Source organism: Ostrea edulis, chromosome 7 (genome assembly GCF_947568905.1).
Source record: "Ostrea edulis chromosome 7, xbOstEdul1.1, whole genome shotgun sequence".
Classification (NCBI taxonomy): Eukaryota; Metazoa; Mollusca; class Bivalvia; order Ostreida; family Ostreidae; genus Ostrea; species Ostrea edulis.
Window position 1 is genome coordinate 52,874,470 of NC_079170.1, and position 22,958 is coordinate 52,897,427.

Below are 22,958 nucleotides of genomic sequence, written 5' to 3' on the forward strand. Positions count from 1 at the left end.
CAGTGTGCTAAGAACGGCTTAGCAATCAGTATGAAACACGTCAGACAACATTTGACCCAATGATAGGTTGTATTGACGAACTAGATCGTTATAACGACCATAGCATTTGCAAAATGTTGACTTCAATCGAGACTGTTGAAACCCCTGTACCATCAACTTGTTTGTCAGTAGCTTACCTCGATTTAAAAAACTGACTATACGCAGAACAAGCTCTTGCATATCGAATCAGTTGAGATATATAAACACCATATGCAGGTGATAATGGAATATTGCTACATAAATATGGGAAGTTGACGATGGAGAAGCTGAAATCATCCCGTTTGTCATACAGTTGATTAATATAATTACAATAGTGCTATGGAACTGCTTCAACATTTATTCGTGAATAAGAGTTATCTTATTCAATAAAGATAGAATTATTTAGCAACTGGACAAGAATAATGAACTTATTTATAAAAGTATTTTCTGATCCTTTGCTCAAAAGCACTACCCAAGTGGACTGCACTCGTGTTTTGCTCAAAGCAGCCAAATTAGAACAAGTCTGAGAATAGAAAATGTCATTTCTTTAGTAAATGTCGGAAAGTATATACAGTACAGGGGGTCATTAAAACCAAGTAAAAATTAAGATCATATGTTGCAAATGACTAGATGACCTCCTGTTACATACATCTATAAAATTAACATTGAGAAAGAGAATATATATACACACAAAATAAAAACATCTGATAGGTGGTCTAACAAGATGACCCCCTATTGCATACACATATCTAAAAAGACTAGCATAAAAATATTGCCTGCCCACCCTATCACTGATATTTGATTAAGATTATAGATTACTAAATTGAATTCACTGATTACAATCAAATAATAGGTACAAATTGATTCATCACATTACATGTAATGAATAAGTTTAAGGATAGGGTATTCAATATAGGTCATGTCTTTTGCATTATCATATTTTATATACAGAATTAAAAAGATTATTCAAACAATTACATATAATAAGTTATGCAGTCACACTTACATGAACATTTATTGAAATTTTACCTATTAAAGAAATTACAATGTTAGATAAATTAAAATATTAATATTGAGCATCTTTTTTGCCTCTTAATCTGCAATATTTGAACCCTGTCATTCTCAACATTATGTGCTGCATCCTACCTAAGCAACCCATACATTTAATGTAATTTGTTACAAAGTGTCTGCATGCTGCTTATATATCCTATCATATTCATTGCTTTACTACATGTAGCAGTTGCCTTGAAGTAACAATCAGTTTAATTTAATTGCCATCCATAAACTCGTAGTCTGCAGTTAAGCTTACTTGTTTCCTCATCATAGTAACAATTATATACTGAATATTCATTTGATAGTTACAATTATATACTGAATATTCATTTGATAGTTACAATTATATACTGAATATTCATTTGATAGTTATGAATATTCATTTGATAGTTATGAATATTCGTTTGATAGTTATGAAGATGTATGTTTCAGTGGAAAAAAACTGAGCTGATATATTAAGATTTTTTTATCTATATTTTATGTGTCTGCACTCAATACTAGTATGCTTTATCATTAAGTGTTAGCTTCATCTAACATATTTCACAATTTGTTGCACAGTATAGTACTATATAGATATGAAATTGACCATTGTATATTTAAAACAAAACTAATTTTAAAAAATTCAGTACAATCTGGGCTGTTTGGAAAAGTATCTTTGATTAATGTCTTTCCACTCTTTACCTGGCAATTGTCAACCTTGAGATTACATGATAATTATACTATGTGTGTGACTGTATATGAATGTTATTATCAGATACTAAAATCTGCAAATAAAAAACAAACAAACTGTCAGCTTCATTTAACATTATTCACAATTTGTCGCACGGTATACAGTACTATTAATTAAAGAATCCACCTGATAGGTAAAAACCAAAACCTGGCTGTAATAACATGTCCATGACTCATTGCAGTGAATAACAGACACAAGCAACGTGTACCAATGTATTCATATAACAGCAATGACACATTCGGGATATACTAAAATGGACAATATCGGCCGCATGTGAAAATTTTGTGGGGTAACTGGGGAGTCGCCCAGTGAGCCAGTTTAACTTAACTTGTAAGGGGTACACTGGGGGCCCGAGTTAAACATTCAGTGCCCAGACCTGAACGGACGCCAACGTTCTAAGGAGGTAAGCGAGACCCGCCCTTCTCACCCTGTATCCTGCAGTGCTACCTGGTATGTACATTATCATGTTGGACATAAGCCCCCAACATGCATCAGACTGTAGCATCCGCTCACTGAGGTGAGGTGGATGTGGCCCCAACCGTCCCCGGTGGTGGCCCCACTATTAGTTTACTTGTTTTAACTTGTACGACTTTTAGTACTGTAAATTGCCCCCTGCTTTAGAAGCAGGTGGGGGGAAACAACCAGGTTTTGGAGCAGAAACAGTCATCACATACCATTACCGACTCCCCAGTTCGGCCACAGACATTGGAACAATGTCCCCCACAAAAAACTTGTAGGATTAAAAATAACCTGAGTGAAACTCAAAATATAATAAAGAGTTACATGGATAAGAATAAGTCTATTGACCAAACCACAGTACTTGAACTGAGAGTTGCACAAAAATTACAGTAAACACACAATTGACAAACAGCAGCAAGCACGAAATATTAAATTACTGTACGGCGGGTAAGAAACACCTTGACGTTTGGAAAAACAAGATATGTTTGTAAAACACATATGCCCCCCATGGTGCAAAATTGAACCTTGGGTTATACACACATCATTTAATTGATAGTAGTATCATAATTAAAAATATTGAGCAGACAATGTCTTCCTATGCCAAGAGTGGATTGACCATGTGACCTAAAAATCAATAGAGGTCATCTACTCCTTATGCCGTACCAGTGTACCAAGTTTGGTGTCAATCAAGCAAATAATTCCTAAAACATAGGAGACAATACATTACCATGCCCAGTTGAACCATTGGGTCAATGGTTCAACTGGGCATGGTCACCTCAAAATCGATAGGAGTCATCTTCTCCTGAAGATGTACCAGTGTACTAAGTTTGATATCTGTCAAGTAAAAGGGTCATCAAGATATTGAGTGGACAGTATATTACTATGTCCAGTTTGACCCTTGATCTTTGACCATGTGACCTCAAAATCAATAGGAATCATCTTCTGAAGATGCACCAGTGTACTAAGTTTGATGTCTGTGAAGCAGAGGGTTCTCTAGACTTTGAATGACCAGCATATTCCTATGTCTACTTTGACCTTTGACCATGTGACCTCAAAATCAATAGGAGTCATCTTCTCCTGGAGATATACCAGTGTACTAAGTTTGATGTCTGTCAAGCAAAGGGTTCTCAAGATATTGAGCGGACAATATATTGCTATGTCCAGTTTGACTCATGACCTTTTAACATGTGACCTAAAAAAAATAGGGGTCATCTTCTTTTGAAGACATAGCAGTGTACCATTTTTTGAGATCTGTCAAGCAAAGGGTTCTCAAGATATTGAACGGACAGTATATTCCAATGTCCAGTTTGACCCTTGACCTTTAAACATGTGACATCAAAATCAATAGGGGTCATCTTCTCCTGAAGATGTACTAGTGTACCAAATTTTATGTATGTCAAGCAAAGGGTTCTCAAGATATTGAACGGACAGTATATTCTTATGTCCAGTTTGACCCTTGACCAGGTGACCTCAAAATCAAAAGGGGTAATCTTCTGAAGATGTACTGGTGTACCAAGTTTGATGTCTGTCAAGCAAAGGGTTTTCTAGACATCGAATGGTCAGTATATTCCTATGCCAGCTTGACCCTTGACCACATGACCTCAAAATCAATAGCTGTCATCTACACCTTATGATGCACCAGTGTGCCAAGTTTGATGTCTGTCAAACAAAGGGTTCTCAAGACATTGAGTGGACACTATACCCCCATGTCCAGAGTAGATTGACCCCCGTCCTATGACCCTTTGACCTGAAAAACAATAGGAGTCCTCTTCCACCCACAACCATCCCACATACGAAATATCATTATCATGAAGTGAATGGTTCTCAAGATATTGAGCGGACACATGTGATCTACCGACCGACCGACCGACAGGTGGAAACCAACATGCCCCTATTCTTTGAAGGGGGGCATTAATATTCTATGGCCGCATGAATACTGTTGAGAAATAATTGATTTTCCAGGACCGACAGATGAGTGCCATCTGTTCGGAACAACTCAATCTCAATAGCCTTTGATGACATGGTCGTGTCCAATGTACAAACCTCTTACCTGGTTAGTCATGTGGGACCAGCATCAAGAGGGGCAAAATGCCAATATCTTCTAGGTACTGAAAACGTGTCATAGGAGAGACATCCGCATGAAACGAGGAATATATTAGTATAGGGGGGGGGGGGGCTGTAAATATGCCTTAATTGGTAGTGTCGTACAGAAATTGGTGTCCGGAAGTTTGATAATTTGACAAACTATGGGTTTGCCGGTTTGGCTGGTCTTGGACCTATGTAAAAATACTGACACTTGACCTAGCTGGTTTTGAGAAACTTGTGAAATCATCAATGACAAAACTTCACTGACTCTGAGCAAACCTTAAAATGTCAATGAAAAGGCTGCTGAAAAAAGAAAAAGAAAAAAGAAGACATGATTCAAAAAGGTGACCGACATACTGATGTTAAAGCATGGATGATTTTAAGAATAATGGTATGATATAGGAAGTCTGATATATTTAATGACGCCTACAAACCGCTTGACACCTTCTAGGAATTATGAGAGAAATTTGATTGGTTGTTTATGTACATCAACCATAATTCGCTGTGAATACCCCCCCCCCCCGACATAGCAGGGTTGGAGGCCTTACGGAGTCGGAATTGCTCGTCATACTTTTGCCATTTATATACGCCCGTCTTTAGACAGGACGTAATATGGTACAGTGATGTCTGTACGTCCGTCCGTCTGTCCATCCGTTCGGGGTTTTCTCTTTATAATTTCATTTCCCGTTCACATATCATGCTGAAACTTGCTGTGTAGCTTCTTTGTGGGTCATGCTAGATCATAATGCAATTTTGATCCATATCGAAATATTTGGAAATAATTATTATATGGAGGGTACATAATTTGTCCACCCTACTCCTCCCACAGTTTTCAAGTGAGAGCCTTCTTGTTTTATGGAGTGTTTGTATGGGTATTGAAGATGTGCATGTGGGGTGGATTTTGATTATCTACAATTTTTGAGAAAATTACAGGTTGGTGAACTTAGTCTATTTGGAAATTAATATTCTATGGAGGGTACATAATTTGTCCGCCCTACTCCTCCCACAGTTTTCAAGTGAGGACCTTCTTATTTTGTGGAGTGTTTGTATGGGTATTGAAGATGTGCATGTGGTGTGGATTTTGATTTTCTACAATTTTTGAGAAAATTACAGGTTGTTGAACTTAGTCTATTTGGAAATTAATATTCTATGGAGGGTACATATTTTGTGGAGTGTTTGTATGGGTATTGAAGAAGTGCATCTGGGGAAGGATTTTGATTTTCTTCCATTTTTGAAACAATTACAGGTTGTTGAACTTGGTCCATTTTGTGGAAATCTAGATTTCTAAGTTAAGACCCTTTGTTCATATGAAAGTTTGTCACAGCCTCATGATGGCTGATAATACCTGAAGCAAAGTTATACAAATTATAGCACAAGAAAAACACCCTATGTAAGCATTTCACAGGCGTATTATGTACCGTTTGAGGTACTCTTGTTTTTTTAACGATTAGCTACAAGCCTAATATTTCGCATGTACTTAGCATTTCTTGGGCCGTTTGCCTATGTTGAGGTACGATGCTCATGTAGATCATGAAGGCTGATGTCCACTTTTCTATGCTCCAAAAAGGAGTTAAGTTGGCATTTGACTACGCATAGCTTACCCTTGACAAGTTGTAAATCCCCGTGGGACTAAAATTGTTCCAATTCCGTAGCCGATTTGAGTAGGACAGACAGATCAATAAATCCCCCTCCCATATTGTTGCTTGAGTTTAAGCGGGACATGACTGTCGATATCATCGCATGTAGATCTAATTTGACAAGGTAAGGGTAAATAGGCCGCTTAGCCCAACAAAAAATTGCAAGATTCACCCGGGTTATCCCGTGTATTATCGAGTGGGAATCGGGGGACTTCCTCAGTGGGCTGTGACTGCCCCTCTGCCGGGGCTTGTCGATCAGTCCAAGGTGTGTCCGTGTGATTTGGTCTTCGTTCACGGAGTTGAGCTGTTGTCCGACGGTTACGTTTCATCCCGAACCCCCCCCCCCCATCTGGCTGGGGATCTTTGGGTCGCCGCTCGTTTTTAGGTGGCATTCATAATGCAGGAAAAATTGTCAAGAAGCTATGTGTAGGTAATAAATCCAAAAAGTGGAGAGAAAAAAAATTCGACCACATGCTTGGTTTCCGCCTCAAATACAAGAACCACGTTGCTGCTTCTGTTGGAAAAAGTGTAATGAATGTGTTCGATCACAGGGAGTACTGAGTGTGACGTAGTGTATACAAATTAACTTGTACCATCTAGCCTTTAAAGTCACATAGACCCAACCTACAGGGTGTATCAAAATTAATACGGACTATTTGATATAAATTATATAGTCTGTAATTATGTTTACACTCAAGTTGTGTATTTCCTTATAATATTTTGTACTTACTAACAAATGGACAGTCATGTTTAATATGATATGCTATGTAAGTAGTGGGTGTAAACTGAGAATTTGAAGAGTAAGATATGTGCTCTAACTGTTCTTTACAATCCGAATCCTCTACATTTGCCCTGCCATCAAGATTATTTACCTTTTCATCTGAGGATAATGCAATGGAATAACAGTGTTACTAGGTGAAAGCAGTCAATCATAAAAATCCAAATGTTTCAATAAAAGTATGAACTATGAAATCTGATTTAAGAATATGCTCCAAGTTACATTTTATATATTAACAAACCTACCAATAACAATTATTATTCCATTTTGCATTTTAGTCGCATTCAGTCAGTGACATATCTCAAAACAAATTCTTATTAGAAAGGTAAATGATTCATATCCCTACTCCCAGAAAAAATTAAAAACAAAACTTCCATAGAAATTCTGTCTTTCCAATTTCCAAAATGAAACTCATATAGTAATGCATTCATCACAACATACATGAAATTATGCCCCCTATTGTACAAAGCAAAATGGCTTAAAATATTTTCACTAGCTTAAATGGGTGAAAATTTTGTTACAGGTGATAGGATCCCTTGTGTTCAATTCCCCTACAGAAAAAATCAGAAAGCCTGCCCTCTCTCAAGAAATTCCCCCACATAGTGCTAGCTGTTAGACATATTTTTGATTGCACTAACATTTTTCTTCAAATTCGGTCATTTGAAGCAGATACAAAGGCAAATATATCTTTTGGCACAAACACAAAGACCCAGCATATCAAGAATGTGCATCAGCTTACTCAGTAATATTCATTACTGTAAAAAGTACACAAGTATGATTAGATATAAAATGCATTAACATACATTTATATTCTAAATATATTTTTGCATATCATTTCTAGTTAAAATGCATTTGTTGATGAATGAGTATGTTATCTTTTTTCTTTAGAAATTTTATTGGGGATTTACTATTAAAACAGAGCTCGACGTTTTGAATATTAGACATAACTGATCTTTAAGAAAAATTTAACAAGTTTCTTTCGAAAATTTCTCTACGGTGGTTGTATTTTTGACAGTTGAATAGAAAATGAAATTAATCTTCAATTGCTCCAGTGTTACATATATTACAAAATCATTTATGTGTTGGTATAGACATGCATGGCAAGGTTATGTGCGCTTAATCTTATTCTGCTAACAACTGACCTCTCTGCTTTTTAAATGAGTTATATCACTATGCACAGCGTTTAGAGTTATAAAAAATAACATGATGAAATTTTAATTTTGGTAAAATGTTTCAAATATTTGCAGATTCTTCTTGTAAACATTGATCTGTTATCCTTTGTTTTATACGTACTTCCCAGAAATGATTATTGAACTTTCTTTTTAAATTATGAATGAAAATCCTAAATTGTTGATAATGGAGAAAACATATTTTTGTCCAAGAATTTATGTGGACTGATGCATATGATTGCTAGTCTGAGAGTGATTACAATAAACACTAAGGCAGAAAAGTACCTCGTTAGTATCATTCTTTTAGAAATGACAAATTTTGTGTCCAAAGGATGGGAATGGAACTACAAAATTGAAGGCTGGGAAAGTTTTTTATTTATTTATTTGGTTTGTTTTGGTGAGGAATAAGGATTTGTAGTTCATATTTCAATTTGATTTGTGCTTGTCAAGAAATTTAAAGAATTGTAAAGTAATCTTTGTTTCAGTTCATCTCTCTTTTTGAAAAACGAAGTGCATGAACTTTCTAAATTCGAAGAAAAAAAATCAGATATTGACGAAATGGGGACATCGATGTCCACATATTAAATACGAAAAAAATGTTATATGATAACGTACATCGGTACAAAAGTGTTGTAAATGGATCTAAAAAGTGTACAAAGGGAACACCACACAAAAAGAGCCTCGAAAAGTACACCATTCTAAAGATATGGAACGGAAAGCGAGATCGTACATTATGTTTCCAATGACGTCGTGTCTATACCGGAAGTTATGTTTAACCGTGGCACGTCGATCGTAACGCACGGGATAATACTCGTCAAGATAATACTGGATAGGTCTATTGCTTGGATTCTAATTTTAATTTTCTGTAATATATCCATCGTAATTAAAATGAATGTCGATGAAAGTGTAATCTCTGGAAATTCAACTGCTCAGGCGAATGTTGTGGCTGATGGGCCTCTTTCTTGCTATCAGTCATATTGGATACGCTATAAAATTTTCGGTTCTAAATATTATATTATTCTATGGATTCATCATGATAGAAAATCGTTTAAAAGTAATCATTCTGAATTCGCACTTTACAGGGTGAAGTTCCTCCAGAAACGTTCACTGGCTAACTTGACCATCGGATTATTGGGAACCGGAGCAATCGGCTCAAAAGGTAAGTGATTGTGATCCTTTGTTAAATCCTAAGCACTCTATGATCATAAACAATATTACGTTAGATGTAAGGATCATCTACGTATACAATGATTTTGACTTGAACAAATGTGTACTCTTGCCTTTGGTCCAATGACACAACATTGGTTTATGCTACTACATGTACATACCTCGTGTTCCAGGTACTAGCTTCTAATGTTTATCCATTATAAATGAAAGTTAGAGACCAGCCATTATGTTGCGTTCAAAGACTGAGGGACGGACAGACATGGCGATTCTCGTACATCACCTAAATGTTATTTTTGTTGTGTTGTGTCATAGTTATGCATCTAGTTGCTGCTACTAGCATAATTTAGTTTATGCACCAGAGTTCATGGGTAAAGAATTTTATAGATTTGAGGACTGACGAACCTAATTTGGATATCCCTAACCCTTTGGAGAAATGTGTGAATACACTCATGATTAGATGATGTGCCAATTCATCGACACCTAGTAGAGAAACCCATTTAGTGACTCCATTTAACTTTTGAAACGCTGTTTTCCAATAAAGCACAAACTTTTGATATGGTACTAGTACCAGAAAGTTTTCAAGGTAGGATAAATAATCAGGGCATTGTAGATAATTGGAAATTATGCTTGTGGTATCCTTTCCAAATAATCATCGCGATAATCGGAAACGGGTGTTGAAAGTGCACAAATCACTTAAGACTACTAAAGTAACCACGTTTGGATATAGTGGTCGGTACCTGAAATAACACAATTCCGATACAAGTCAGAACAGAAAACATGGGTTAATCATAACACAACTCCGATACAAGTCAAAACAGAAATCGTGGCTTAATCAATCAACACAACTCCGATACAAGTCAGAACAGAAAACGTGGCTTAATCAATCAACACAACTCCGATACAAATCAGAACAGAAAACGTGGCTTAATCAATTAACACAACTCCGATACAAGTCAGAACAGAAAACGTGGCTTAATCAGAGTAAACTTGGGTTAATCAGAGTAAACGATATCTTATTCTCGTCTGATATTATGATTGATAATTTATAGCAAATAAGTACAGTATGTACATATTTATAAAGAAACTGAAACATTTATTTGATTTTATTATCATTCTGTTTAGAGAAAAGTCTAGCCACAAATCTAAACTTTTGCATGACACTCGGGACAGTAGCAGTGATGTTTCTTTATGGTACCAACGTCTCTCTTTACACGAAGATCATACCCCCCCCCCCGCCAAAAAACAAAACAAAAAACCTCGCGACTTTCATTCGGAACTACTGAGCGTTTGGTGAAGAAACAGCCTCTAGGTACCCTGTAGATGTATCTGTCTTTGGTTTGGCACGGGTAATGTTAGAACGGGGCCTTCCGGTTACCTACATCAAGCCGAAGCACACATTGTAGCCTCTGAGCCAGCTCGACCGGTACTTGAAGTAATCTTGGCTGAGATTCGGCTCAGCTGGATATTTGGACTGAAGGCTTCATCGAATCTTGGAGCAGTCCTGCATGATTTATGTTTGGAAATTCACACTCAGCTTCGGCCATTTCTAGCGATTAATGTGCACTTAGGTGACACTGCTGCTGCTTGCTTCAGATCTTGCATTGCTTAGCGTCTAGAATGAGTTTGACCCCCCCCCCCAATAAAAAAAAACCACCCAGAGTCACTAGATTTTCCGTTCTGATATTGAAGAGTTCCTTTGGTCTGTTTTTCCATTACTGTAGTGATATGTATAACTGGTTATACCTACTGTATATCACTGATAATGACAGACTATAGGAACTCTTCAGTATCAGGGGGTAAACAATTGCGTCATGAGATACTTCATTTGAACCCTCCAATTTTTCATCAGATTGATATCTGAAATTTTATACTTTCATAACTTTTTTCTAAAACATAAAAAAACCCAAGAAAGTACCTTTCTATCCCAGTATCATAATTGAAGAAGAACTCGTATATCTAATATTTACAGTGTTTTTACTGTGACATATATCCTTCCACTCTGGAGTCGTGAACTTGAAAATATTGATAGCGGGCTCCATGCTCATGATATATAGTGCTATACATTTAATTGTACTAAATGCTCATGAGTTGTGAGTTAAGAATACTTAAACATATTGCACTATTTTTTAAGGATTTACCATAACGTAAACGAACAGTAACCATGAAATTGACAATTGTTGCTCCCCTAATTCCTAACATGTTACATGTTACTTACAAATGTAGCACTTTATAGTTTCTAAGACGTCGAAAATATAAAAACTTCACAATGCACAACGTATATCAAGAATCGAAAAAGGTCACCTGAATGACTTAGGTGGTCTAAAGTTTCGATACAATATCAATCACTAACTTAAGAACTTGCTTTCTGACAGTTGCATCAGTATGCAAAGCATTTGGCATGACGGTTTGGGGACTCTCTAGAACGAAGAAAGATTCACCAATTCCAAACTTTGACAACCTGATGTAAGTGAATATTCCTATGAATATACAATAATGGGTTATTAGAAATATAACATACATGTATAATCTAACATTGTCGTAGTTAAAAGGCCAAGATTAACCTTCTAAAAGTTGGAAAGTTAAATATGCTTATAGTAAATTTCATTTAAAAAACCATCAGTAAAACCACGTTCTCCCTAACAGGGATACAAAGCATTTTCTAGTTAGTCCATTTTTTCAGAGCTATACATGTTAAACCTTTTTAACACTTATTCCTAGGAAATTCCATTTAACACACTCACTCTTCAAGTCTTAGAACAATTTTGAACACCCGAAAAGGCTGTTGTTTTCTTTTTCGAACAGCAAATTCCTCTATTCTCATCTTGCAATACCAAAGCAAAATCTGAAAAAAAGTTTCGATTTGACTGCCGTATCTAACATCATCATTGTACTTGTAAGAATACTACAGCTGAACATGTTTTTTGTAAAACTCAGGGAGAAGAGCGAACTGTCAAAGTTTCTTTCGGGCTGTGACTATGTGTGCAGTGTTCTTCCTAGCACACCAGAAACCAACGGGATGTTATCTGGAGATGTTCTTCAAGCATGCCAAAGAAAGGTTAATTCAAATCAAGTATTGTCATCTTAAAGGTATTCTGTCAAAATGCTAATGCATATTCCTAACTGAATTACCATACAATCCACGGACCTCTAACGATAGGGTGACAGCGCAGCATTAGTCGTCAGGGGAAGCTCTAACGATAGGGTGGCAGCACTGCAGTAGTCGTCAGGGAAAGCTCTAACGATAGGGTGGCTTGTGAGTTGTGGATTAAATGCAACTTTTGTTTATGTCATCACTGTGTAATTGGTTATACTTTGATAGTTATGTACTCGCAACAAAGTTGTGTAGCAGTATACGGAAATCAGGTTGTGCGTTTTACCGACCGTCCTTGAATAGTTCCTCAGTACCTCGTAAGAGCCAAGCATAGGTTTAAATTTTGCAGCCCTTCATCGGCAATGGTGACTTTTCTATGCATGAGTGAACTATTCTCGAAAGGCACGTTAAACAATATACAATCAATCAATCATTGACGGTGTGGTGTTTGGACAGTAATTGAATTCCCTTTTCACTTTGATTCACTGCACGTCACACATTTACCTGTCATTGGATGAGGATGATCCCTCTCGATTGGTTCAAATGATCAACCAAATTAGACAGGAATTAGATTATCCTATCAAGTCTGGAGTCAAAGTTCAAGAGAACTGTACTTTGATGTAGGAATATCATCCTCGGACCAAATTTTATTTCCCATTTCACACCAGGAGTCTACATACTTCTCATATACATGTGTACTCGCCATGTAATGAATATTATATGTTTGGAATGGGGGATCAAAAGGTGGAGCGTAAATGAAAACTATCACTGTCTACCTTTAAGTGATTTTCATTTTCATTCGGAATCCCCATATTTCACACAGATACTCGCCATGGGTCAGGATGACCCTGTCGATTATGAGTCAAGTAAACTGGAAAGTGCTAAAGGAAATAGTTTTAATGCCTTATACGATTTACATTTTCAAATAAAATCTCCCAAACGTCACATACAAATTCTTCAAACTTCTATTGGCATTGGGGTCAAGCAAACTGGACTCTAGATAGAAAAATGATACTTGAATAACAGGTGCTTTCCCCTCTCACCTGAGATCATAATAACCCAGCTATCAATTTAAATCACATACCGTCTATCATTTACTACCTTGACCCCAGTCAGCTATACTCATCTCCTTATTCTTTCGTGGGAGGGGCTAGATCTAACGAGATTACCTAAATAACTACCCCATTACAATTATTGTCGGTGGAGTTGGGGGGGGGGGGGTTATATTACACAATGTAGGACAGTTTATGTGGGTTTTTTTTTTAAATAGCTGGGTTTGTAATATTACAGGATATACAGAGGTGATTCACGTTCATCTCTTTGTCTTTTTCACGAGTGAAATCAATGTTCTCGTGTATTTTTACGAGTGGAATCAATGTTCTCGTGTATTTTTATGAGTGAAGTCAATGTTCTCGTGTATTTTTACGAGTGAAGTCAATGTTCTCGTGTATTTTCACAAGTGAAATCAATGTTCTCGTGTATATAGTTGGGTTATGAACACATAGAGTTTGCTATCATTGATTAGTTTCAACATATATTAATATATAAAAAACACAGCCAATGTTTCAATTTGGGATACCCGGGTGGGCGATAAGACTTACCTGCTTCTTGTTTTTCATATAAACAGAAAGCTACGTTTATCAACATTGGAAGGGGTGGAGTGGTCGATGAGTTGTCTCTTCTGAATGCTCTGGAGTAAGTATTCTATACACGTATATGTATTCTACTTACAACCAATATATTGTCAGCGAATTACTGTCACTATCAAGGTAATATGACCCAAAACAAATCATTCGATGCCCAAATTGAAAGTACATTCTTTTTGCATCTTCTATTTTATCATTTTCTGCTAACAAATGTTTTGAAAACAGATTCTGAATGTTTGAGAAAAATTAGGCCCTTTTTATTCTTGAAATTTAGGTTTTCTGCGTATCTTTCTATTTTATCTATGAACGTAATCAATTATTGTTTTCCCTGTTTGTTATTTTATATTGAATATTTTATCAATTAGTGTGGTAATGTTTTAATTCCCCACTCAAGTATACATTCAGTATTTCTTAAGAATTGTTTGTATATGTACATGTAAATGTATCTTGAACATAAATTTATGCATTTTGTCACAAACAAACAGTTCGACAAAAACAATAAATTATGTCTACCAGATTCATTGATACACAATGCATGAAAAAAAAATACATGTATACCCACAACCTTTACAACAAAGATCTATCTGAAATCTTTGATATTTAAAGAATGAATCTAATAGCTTTGTTGTTTTTTGTTTTGTTTTTTTATCAAAAGCATAATGTGCAGCACCTATATTCAAGTAATGATGCAATAAATTACAGTAAAACACGATTATAGCGAAGTACTGAGGACAAACAATTCTAATTCGCTTTAAACGTAATTCGTTATATACAATGAATTCATAGCATGTTTTAAAACTACAGGGAATTAGATTTACTTCGTTGTATGCGTGAGTTCATTATATGCATGTTCGCTGTATCCGTATTTTACTGTACTTTGGGATGAAATTCTTAAATTGAAAAATAAAGTGTGTCGCGTTTAAATAGGTTGCCAATGAAGCACAGTTCATGACGGTACTGTCAACTGTTCGTATTATATGCCTTCAGTTCAATATTGCAATAATCCAATTATTTCGAACTTTCTGTGCAGCATAGGAGGGGGTGTTAAAAGTATCATGCTATGAGAGAACTGCAAAGAGAAGGATTTCCTCGCACGCTGATATTCAGATCAATATTATATACACAGTTTAAGTAACCACTCACTAACGCCCGCTGTGACCTAGCGTTAAAATGCTCTGCTCATAGACGAGTAAATCTCGTGTCAGATTCTCGATCCCGGCACTTGTAATACACGAATCAAGCGTTTAATAATATAGATGGAGATTATTCCTTCGCCAAACGCTTGCTATTAATATCATGGGTCCTTTGGATACAGTCTAAAAGAAAGGGGATGTTACCGTGTCACAGGTAGGCGTTGTCATTATAAAGCACCCTCATTTCTTTAACGTCGAAAATGTGTGACAGTTCAACAAAGCTAGTGACAAATCTACATGTACAGTGTATGTGAGTGAAAATTTATCACATGAGACGCAAAACGCCAAACAAAACACAGTGACACGTGGTTCCTTAAAAATGGACTAATGGTTCTTACGAAGAAGGAAAAAATTTGAAAAATCAAACAATAGAGGATAACTATTTTTTTAAATCAGAAACGTATACTCGAGCTTATGGCTCTTGTGAGATTCGAACTAAGAACTTGTCTAATATTTTTAATCTCCATTAATTAAAGTGCATGTAAATCGTGTCCCTCTAGACAGGATAAAGTAGTCATACGTTCAGTATTCGCTAAACTTACTAGAGAAATACACTCCACTGTAAATACCGCTCCCATGTCGTTATATAACAAATGTATTTCAGCAATAATTGGATAGGAGGAGCTATATTGGATGCAACCGAAAAGGAGCCATTGCCGCCTGATAGTAAATTGTGGTCACACCCAGACGTGATATTAACTCCACACATATCAGGACCTTGTATAGCAGAGGCGGTAATTTGATTCTACGTTATTTCATGAAAATGATTTCACGAAACCAGATTTGAACACATATGCATGAATCGTCTTGCTTTCGGCAGGTTTTATAATACATGATAGTGGGTACTGAATACCGAGCAAAAACGATGTGGTAGATTTTTGGTAGTTTTTAGTACGTCACATTTTGAAATAAAATATAATACCAATACGTGTACATGCATGCACGTGTTTATTTTCGATCAGAAACTGCGAGGTATCTTATTTCCGAGGCATGCAAATGACAACATTCTTTATCATTTTAGTCAGTAGCGTAATGTTTCTATGTTAGAGGCATAAATATAGAATATGTTCATATGCTAGTTGTTTGAACATATATTTTGTTTTCAGATTGCAAAAGTCTTCGTTTCAAACTACCACAAATTCGTCAATGGCGACACACTGGATCATCAGCTGGACTGGGAACGAGGATACTAGACATTATGGAAAACATGTATATTTTCGGACGAACAACCAAACTTATAATTCTACATAAGAATATTTGATTTTATTGTGCTATATTATGCAAATAAATAAGATAATGCAAATGTCATAATCTTAGAATGTAAGGAAAATTAAGGAGCACAATAAGACAATTATATAAATGGAAAATAATACGAAATTATACAAACTAAGTGATTCGATATGAAAGAGCTTGTTCTGCGTATGATCAGTTTTTAAATCAAGACTGGTTACTGACAAACAAGTTGATGTTACAGGGGTACAACATTTAATGTCAGCATTTTGCAAATTCTATGGTCGTTATAATGATCTACTTTGCTAATACAAACGATCATTGGATCAAATACTGTCTGACGTATTTCATACCGATTGTTACGCCGTTTTTGGCACACTGATTTTGTCTACGAATTATTCCGTTTATCTGACATATAGGGCTCAAAGCGGGTGTGACCGATCGACAGGGGATGCTTACACCTCCTAAGCACCTGATCCCACATCTGGTATATCCAGAGGTTCGTGTTTGTATAACTCTTTATTTTATATTCCTTATAGGAGTTATGGGATTGATCGCTGTTTGTTATTATCACCTTTCAAAAAACAGATGGGAATTTATACGACAAAAATGGTAATTATACGAAACAGATTGCATATAGTCGATGTGTTATATATATACACGTAAGAGGCCATGGGTAACCTCCACAGGTGTCTAGGTGGGTTAACGTAATACCGTTATGCAAATCAATATTATGTTTCCTACTGTAATTAATCATCTCGCACACGTACATCTACATGTTTAAGAAACTAGACAGAAATTCCTTTAGCATTTACATGTTACTCTTAGCACAGCTGATGGTACACACATAATATAATAACAACATGCATGATATGGTATACATGTACACATACAACAAATTACCCAATTTGTTTTTATAATGAATCCAAGCCCCTCTAGTGTTTAAGTTACTGCCTGTGATTATAGAATATTCACTATTTGTAATTTGTTGTACCTCTCAATGTGTGAGTACCTACGGGGGTGGAATACTCGCCATCCCGTCAGTGATTGTCTGAGTATGGTCGTGATTATCCCAGTCTGGCTCCTCCCCCTTCTCGAGTAAAAGTTTGTACATATATACAGTATCCTTATCATGCTTGCTGTCCTTAACGGTTGAATATTGCGGGACGTCCGAGAATATGTTTCTCAAATGGAGACGTCACCTTTGCCGGTAAAGGGCTGCAACATTTATGTCTATGCTCGGCGATTGTGGCCTCTGAGCAGGGAATCTCGTGGGTATCCGGGTTAGAATAGGCCCCCAGTACCCCTTGCTTGTCGTAAAAGGCGACTAAACGGGGTCGTCCTTCGAATGAGACCGCAAAAAACCGAGCCCCCGTGTCCCAGCAGGTGTGTCACGATAAATATTCCTCCCTGCTCAAAGGTCGTAAGCGCCAAACATAGGCCTACATTTGTCGGCCCTTCACTGGTAATGGTGACGTCCACATATGAGTGAAAAATTCTCGAGAGGGACGTTAAACAATATAAAATCAATCAATCTGGGCTGGGAGGAATCTTTATCGTGCTACACCTGCTGTGACACGGGACCTCGATTTTTGAAGGACCGACCCATTTAGTCGCCTCTTACGACAATAAAGGGTTACTAAGGACCTATACTAACCCGGATACCCACGGGATGAATATTTGATGATTGGACGCAAACACCATTCCGTCTATCTCAACTGAACTCAAGTGAAATAATCAATATTGTTATAATCATGTCGATTCACTGCCGCCCCAGGCTCCCACTTAACTACGGTCAAACGCTGCAAAGCAAAATTCACTTTAACATGAAAGGTGAAGATAACGTACAATGATCAATCTCATAACTCCTTTAAGCAATACAAAGTAGAGAGTTGGGTAAACATGGACCTTGGATATACCAGAGGTGGGATCAGGTATCTAGGAGGAGTAAGCATCCACTGTCGACCGCTAATACCAGCCGTTAGCCCTATATCTTGATCAGATAAACAGAGTTATCCGTAGTCAAAATCAGTGTGTCAAAAAACGGCCTAACAATCGGTATGAAACAAGTCAGACAGCATTTGACCCAATGATACGTTGTATTGACAAACTAGATCGATATAACGACCATAGAATTTGCAAAATGTTGACTTTAAACGAGACTGTTGAAACCCCTGCACCATCAACTTGTTTGTCAGTAGCCTGTCTCGATTTAAAATCTGACAATAAGCAGAACAAGCTCTTGTGTTTCGAATCAGTTGAGAGATATAAACACTATATATAGGTGATAATGGAATATTGGTACATAGATATGGAAATTTGACGATGGAGAAGCTGAAATCACCCCGTTTGCCATAGAGTTGAGTTTTCAGTTTGCCGTTAATATCTATTTCGAATAAAACAGGGCATCCGTGGCCGAGTGGTTATAGCATCGCGCTCAAAATCACACGGCCTCTCACATCTGTCGGCGTGGGTTCGAATCCGCTCGCGTAGATAAGTAAGAAAGTTTCCCAGTTTACTTTCGGAAGGTCGGTGGAGGTACATTGTATCTGGGGTCTTTCTTCCACCAATAAAAACTGGGCGCCACCAGATAACTGAAAAATCGTTGAGTGTGGCGGAAAATATCAATCAATCAATCAATCGAATGAAACACCTAAGTATGAAGCAGAAATGGGCGACTCTGTGGTGTCCTTTATTTCGAGTTTAAAGGGATATATCGAATCGATATGAATGAAAATTATTATCAATAGAAAATACGTCGTCAGTATATATAAATGTAGAATTGAAGACCACAGCAAGAGATTTGTCTTCTCACGTAGAAGTTTTTCAATAAAGTCTGCTTTATATGAATAGAAAACAGGTCAGCTATCAAAAAGCACAATTCGTGCCCATAGGACTTCCAGCAGACTGTTGGAAGACCTAATCACCAAAGACCACGAAGATATTGTCAATGAGGAACTCTGGCATATTTTTTATCTGAACTTCAGATTACTTGTGTGTGGAATTTAACAGTGATCTTTTGGATGTCTGATCACTAGATATGGATATTTCCGTTTTCCATTTTTGTTGAAGAAACAACTGTCCATAATGTTAAATATTCTAGTCTACGGCGAGGAATGGCCGTGTAAAGTGTTGAAAATTCGTACCTTTTGATGTTGTTGATTTAAGACAAGTTTTGCGATTTCAAATTTACTAAACGTTCTAGAGAATATTTTAGAATCCAGATTTGATTTACACCACTCCTGGTACATGTATATGTATTCGTACAGTGCGTTTGAAGTTTCTTCTTCACAGCTGTTAATATTTTCATGAGAATCAAAGATAGGGGCTTGGTAGAACATTCACTGGATGCAGCAATGTATCTTTGTAAGGGTTTTTATGAAGTTTAGGAATCCAATATAGATACGGTAACTCATATCCATCCGCCCATTGACTGGGATATTAAATGTGTCTAAAACTGAAGCATGGTTTTGAAGAAATTCATCTTTTCAAAGGGCAGTTGGAGTATCAGTACGATTGCCAAAAGTGGAATTAATTCCAAGTTCGTTTAAAATACAGTTGCAATAATGAGATTTACAAAGACAATATGATTACAAGCTTTGTCAACTGGAACTAATACATTCCTCATGTAATATATCACTTCTTTTATCACTCCTGGTTTACTATGTCCGTCGGATGGGACGTTAAAGGGCGTTCCGTGTCAATGTGATTACAACCCTCTTGGCACGCAAAAGATCGTTTCCCTGATTTTCGAAAAAGATTAGGCTCAATTGGGGCCATCAGGGAAACTCAAACACTCACAAATCAAACATATTCCAATAAGTTAACAGCCGTAAAATGGCTGAAATACTGCCAAAATGGTGTAAAACCATAATCAATCTATTAATCAATCTGGTTTGCTAAAGACAGAAGGATAGAAGGTACAGTATGTACTTTTGTTTTCATGTGTGAAATGCGGGGTTTTTATATTCCTCTTATAATTTTAATCCAATTCGACAATGTATCAAGTTCTTTTTCATATTTAGCCCATCGTCTGGCATAATCTTTGACAGAATTCATAATAGAGGTGAAAGTTCCCTCGCCAATTGAAAGACAGGTTCTATGTATTTTGGATCTTTTAAGATATGGGAGTTGAGGTCCTCATTTTCAAATTCTATGGTCGTTAGAAAGTCCTTTTCATTTCAACTACATATGTATATCAACATCACCAGTAATGGCATGTCCTGCTGGACTATAGTTGAAGGAAGACGAAGAACACGTAGGCGGATTAAGTATAAGATGATTTATATCAAGGCACTACAAAGTTTGTTTATAATTAAAAAGTTTGGATGCAATAGTAGAAGTATAGCTGTAGGAAATACAGGGTGTAGACTTGAACTTGAAGTATGTTGGAATACACAACTGAACTCTTTTATGACGAAGAATGTTGACGACATCTATTCCTTTGTTTTATCATTAAACATTATGTAATGTGGTAGTAATTTTGTTTTACATATATCATTATACATTATGTAATGTGGTAGTAATTTTGTTTTGTGGTAGTCAATACTTGGTATGATAGTCATTATGATTTATTGATTATTTGAGGTTTAACCCCGTTTTGTCAAAATTTCAGCCATTTTACAGTGGATAACAAAGTATTGAGTTTCCTAGACGGCTCCCAGTGAGCCTCCTCGTTTTAGAAAATCTGTGAAACAATCTTTTGCGTGTCAAGGGGGTTGTGATCCTTGCAACGGACCATCTTTTAACGTCCGACTCGACAAACATAAAAGTTCATGTATATATGTAGATGTAAATAGGTAAAAGATACAACATCTCGTGTATTAACAGGTGCATGATAAATGTATGCGGATTTTCTGTTAAAATCGCATTTTTGGACAAATTGTGTAATGATATGATTGTCAATATTTGTAAAAAGTCTTTGCATTGATTGCATATTATTAAAATGTTTATTTCGTATAGGCGAAAAATCACTACATTTTAAAAGAATATGATGTATAGTTAATGGACAGTCACAAGATATATATATATACATGCAGACTGAATTTCTCTATTAAAGGTCATAGGAGACGATTTTCAAAAAAAAAAAAAAAAAAAAAGGTTTTCACGAAACTGTGTTTTTCTTTAATTACTTAACATATGTAAAGAAGTCATTCAGAAAAAATCGTAAGGTAATAGGCGCTACAGACCGTCAAATGTTACTGTGGTGTGAAGTATCAAAATAGTAAGATGACTTATCTCCCTTGCTTGATGACGTCAAAAGAGACCAGCCTGATGCAAATGTGTATTTGTTTATACTAACAACTGCAGGTTTTAGCCGTCAATATGTTCAATGTGCTTACAGTCAACTGTAATGTAGCAAGTCAGGTATTTCTATATACTTGTGTTTAAATGATCCAACGTTCATAACACAGAACTCGAAATTGTTTGACAATCATTTCACGCGATTACGGGGGTTGATGAGGATCAGTTTCGTTATTGTATTCACTCTACTTTGGCAAAAACTAATGAGTTTATGAAATTAAATCTTCGACCAGATGCAGTTCTAACTATTTTCGACTAGGCTACAAACCATCGGCAAGCACGGCGAAGACGAGAAAATCCTGCAAAACGTTGACTGTATATATGGCGGTAGACTACATGTAGTACAGATATTTATAATTTAGTATAAACATGATCTGATTTGTTTAGAAATGAAATTTGACTATGAAATAGTTATATGAAGCTCTTCTGGTCAGAATTTTTTTTCTCTGAATACATAAGTAAATTGAAGATGAATAGGTCTAACTTTATATGTTGGAAGTTGCATTATCAGACCCCCCCCCCTCCTTCTTTTCTGTTTGTAAAAGAATGTTCAAAGCAAATGGTGGAGCGATATTGAAATTACAAGTTTTTATATCAGGCGAAATAAACCAATTTTTACGGTCATGGAGGAGTTAGGGGATGATTTTTTTTTCTTGAAATGAAGCAATAATTTGCACGTTGGTTTCCTTATTAGGGTCAACATTTTAAACAAAATATAACGTTAAAGGCCGAGGATTTTGAACAACCGGTCGGTTGAATTAATCAACATGTAAGAATTAAAGCTCGATAAATTTATTTTGTATAAATGAGAACGTTAGCCATTGATAAATTAGGCAGATTATTCTTTTTTCTACGTTTTCTTGTATCAATTTGACTGCCTTCGTCGGATACCCAGTATCGGACGATGTATGACAGCCAAACAACAGTTTCCGACAGGAGTTCCTGCGTACTGTGCAGATTTTCTGGCTATGTGCAGCTTATGAACCGATCATCGTCCCACACCCCACGATGACTCAACAATATTCCAAAATTGTTTAGAAAGTTTTATTCTGTTTGAATTAGTTTTTCTGGACTGCACACCATAATTCTTTGGCTACCTAAAGTTGTCTGTGTGACTCGTCCATAATGCATGGCCTACAAAAAACAGTCAGGACATTCGGATTTTTCTACAGTTCCTTCAATAACTGGTCCAGACGAAGAATTTGTTCTTCCTCTGGCTTCCAGTTCCAACCATTATACGCAAGAAAGCCCTTATAGCGGCTAATGTGATGGTAAATTATTCTTCATATAGGCCCTAATATCGCAAATTTTATTGTAAAAGAATGTTAAAACCATTTATATTTATTAGATTCACGTGTTAAACTCAATTAGCTGCACACGACACTTGTAAAAATCCTA

General features: G+C 36.4%; 1 protein-coding gene across 3 annotated transcripts in view; it reads left to right on the forward strand.

Annotated features, from left to right (window-relative positions):
• The window catches only part of LOC130048244 (glyoxylate/hydroxypyruvate reductase A-like), a 38,901-nt gene extending 22,569 nt beyond the window's left edge, over positions 1-16,332 (forward strand). For all 3 annotated transcript variants that reach the window (XM_056144713.1, XM_056144714.1, XM_056144715.1), the window contains 6 exons: positions 9,012-9,088; positions 11,469-11,559; positions 12,031-12,151; positions 13,815-13,882; positions 15,631-15,760; positions 16,133-16,332. In XM_056144713.1, the coding sequence (XP_056000688.1) occupies positions 9,012-9,088; positions 11,469-11,559; positions 12,031-12,151; positions 13,815-13,882; positions 15,631-15,760; positions 16,133-16,219 (574 nt within the window). In that variant the 3' untranslated portion in view covers positions 16,220-16,332. The remainder of the gene's footprint in view (positions 1-9,011; positions 9,089-11,468; positions 11,560-12,030; positions 12,152-13,814; positions 13,883-15,630; positions 15,761-16,132) is intronic.
• The last annotated feature ends 6,626 nt before the right edge of the window (positions 16,333-22,958 follow it).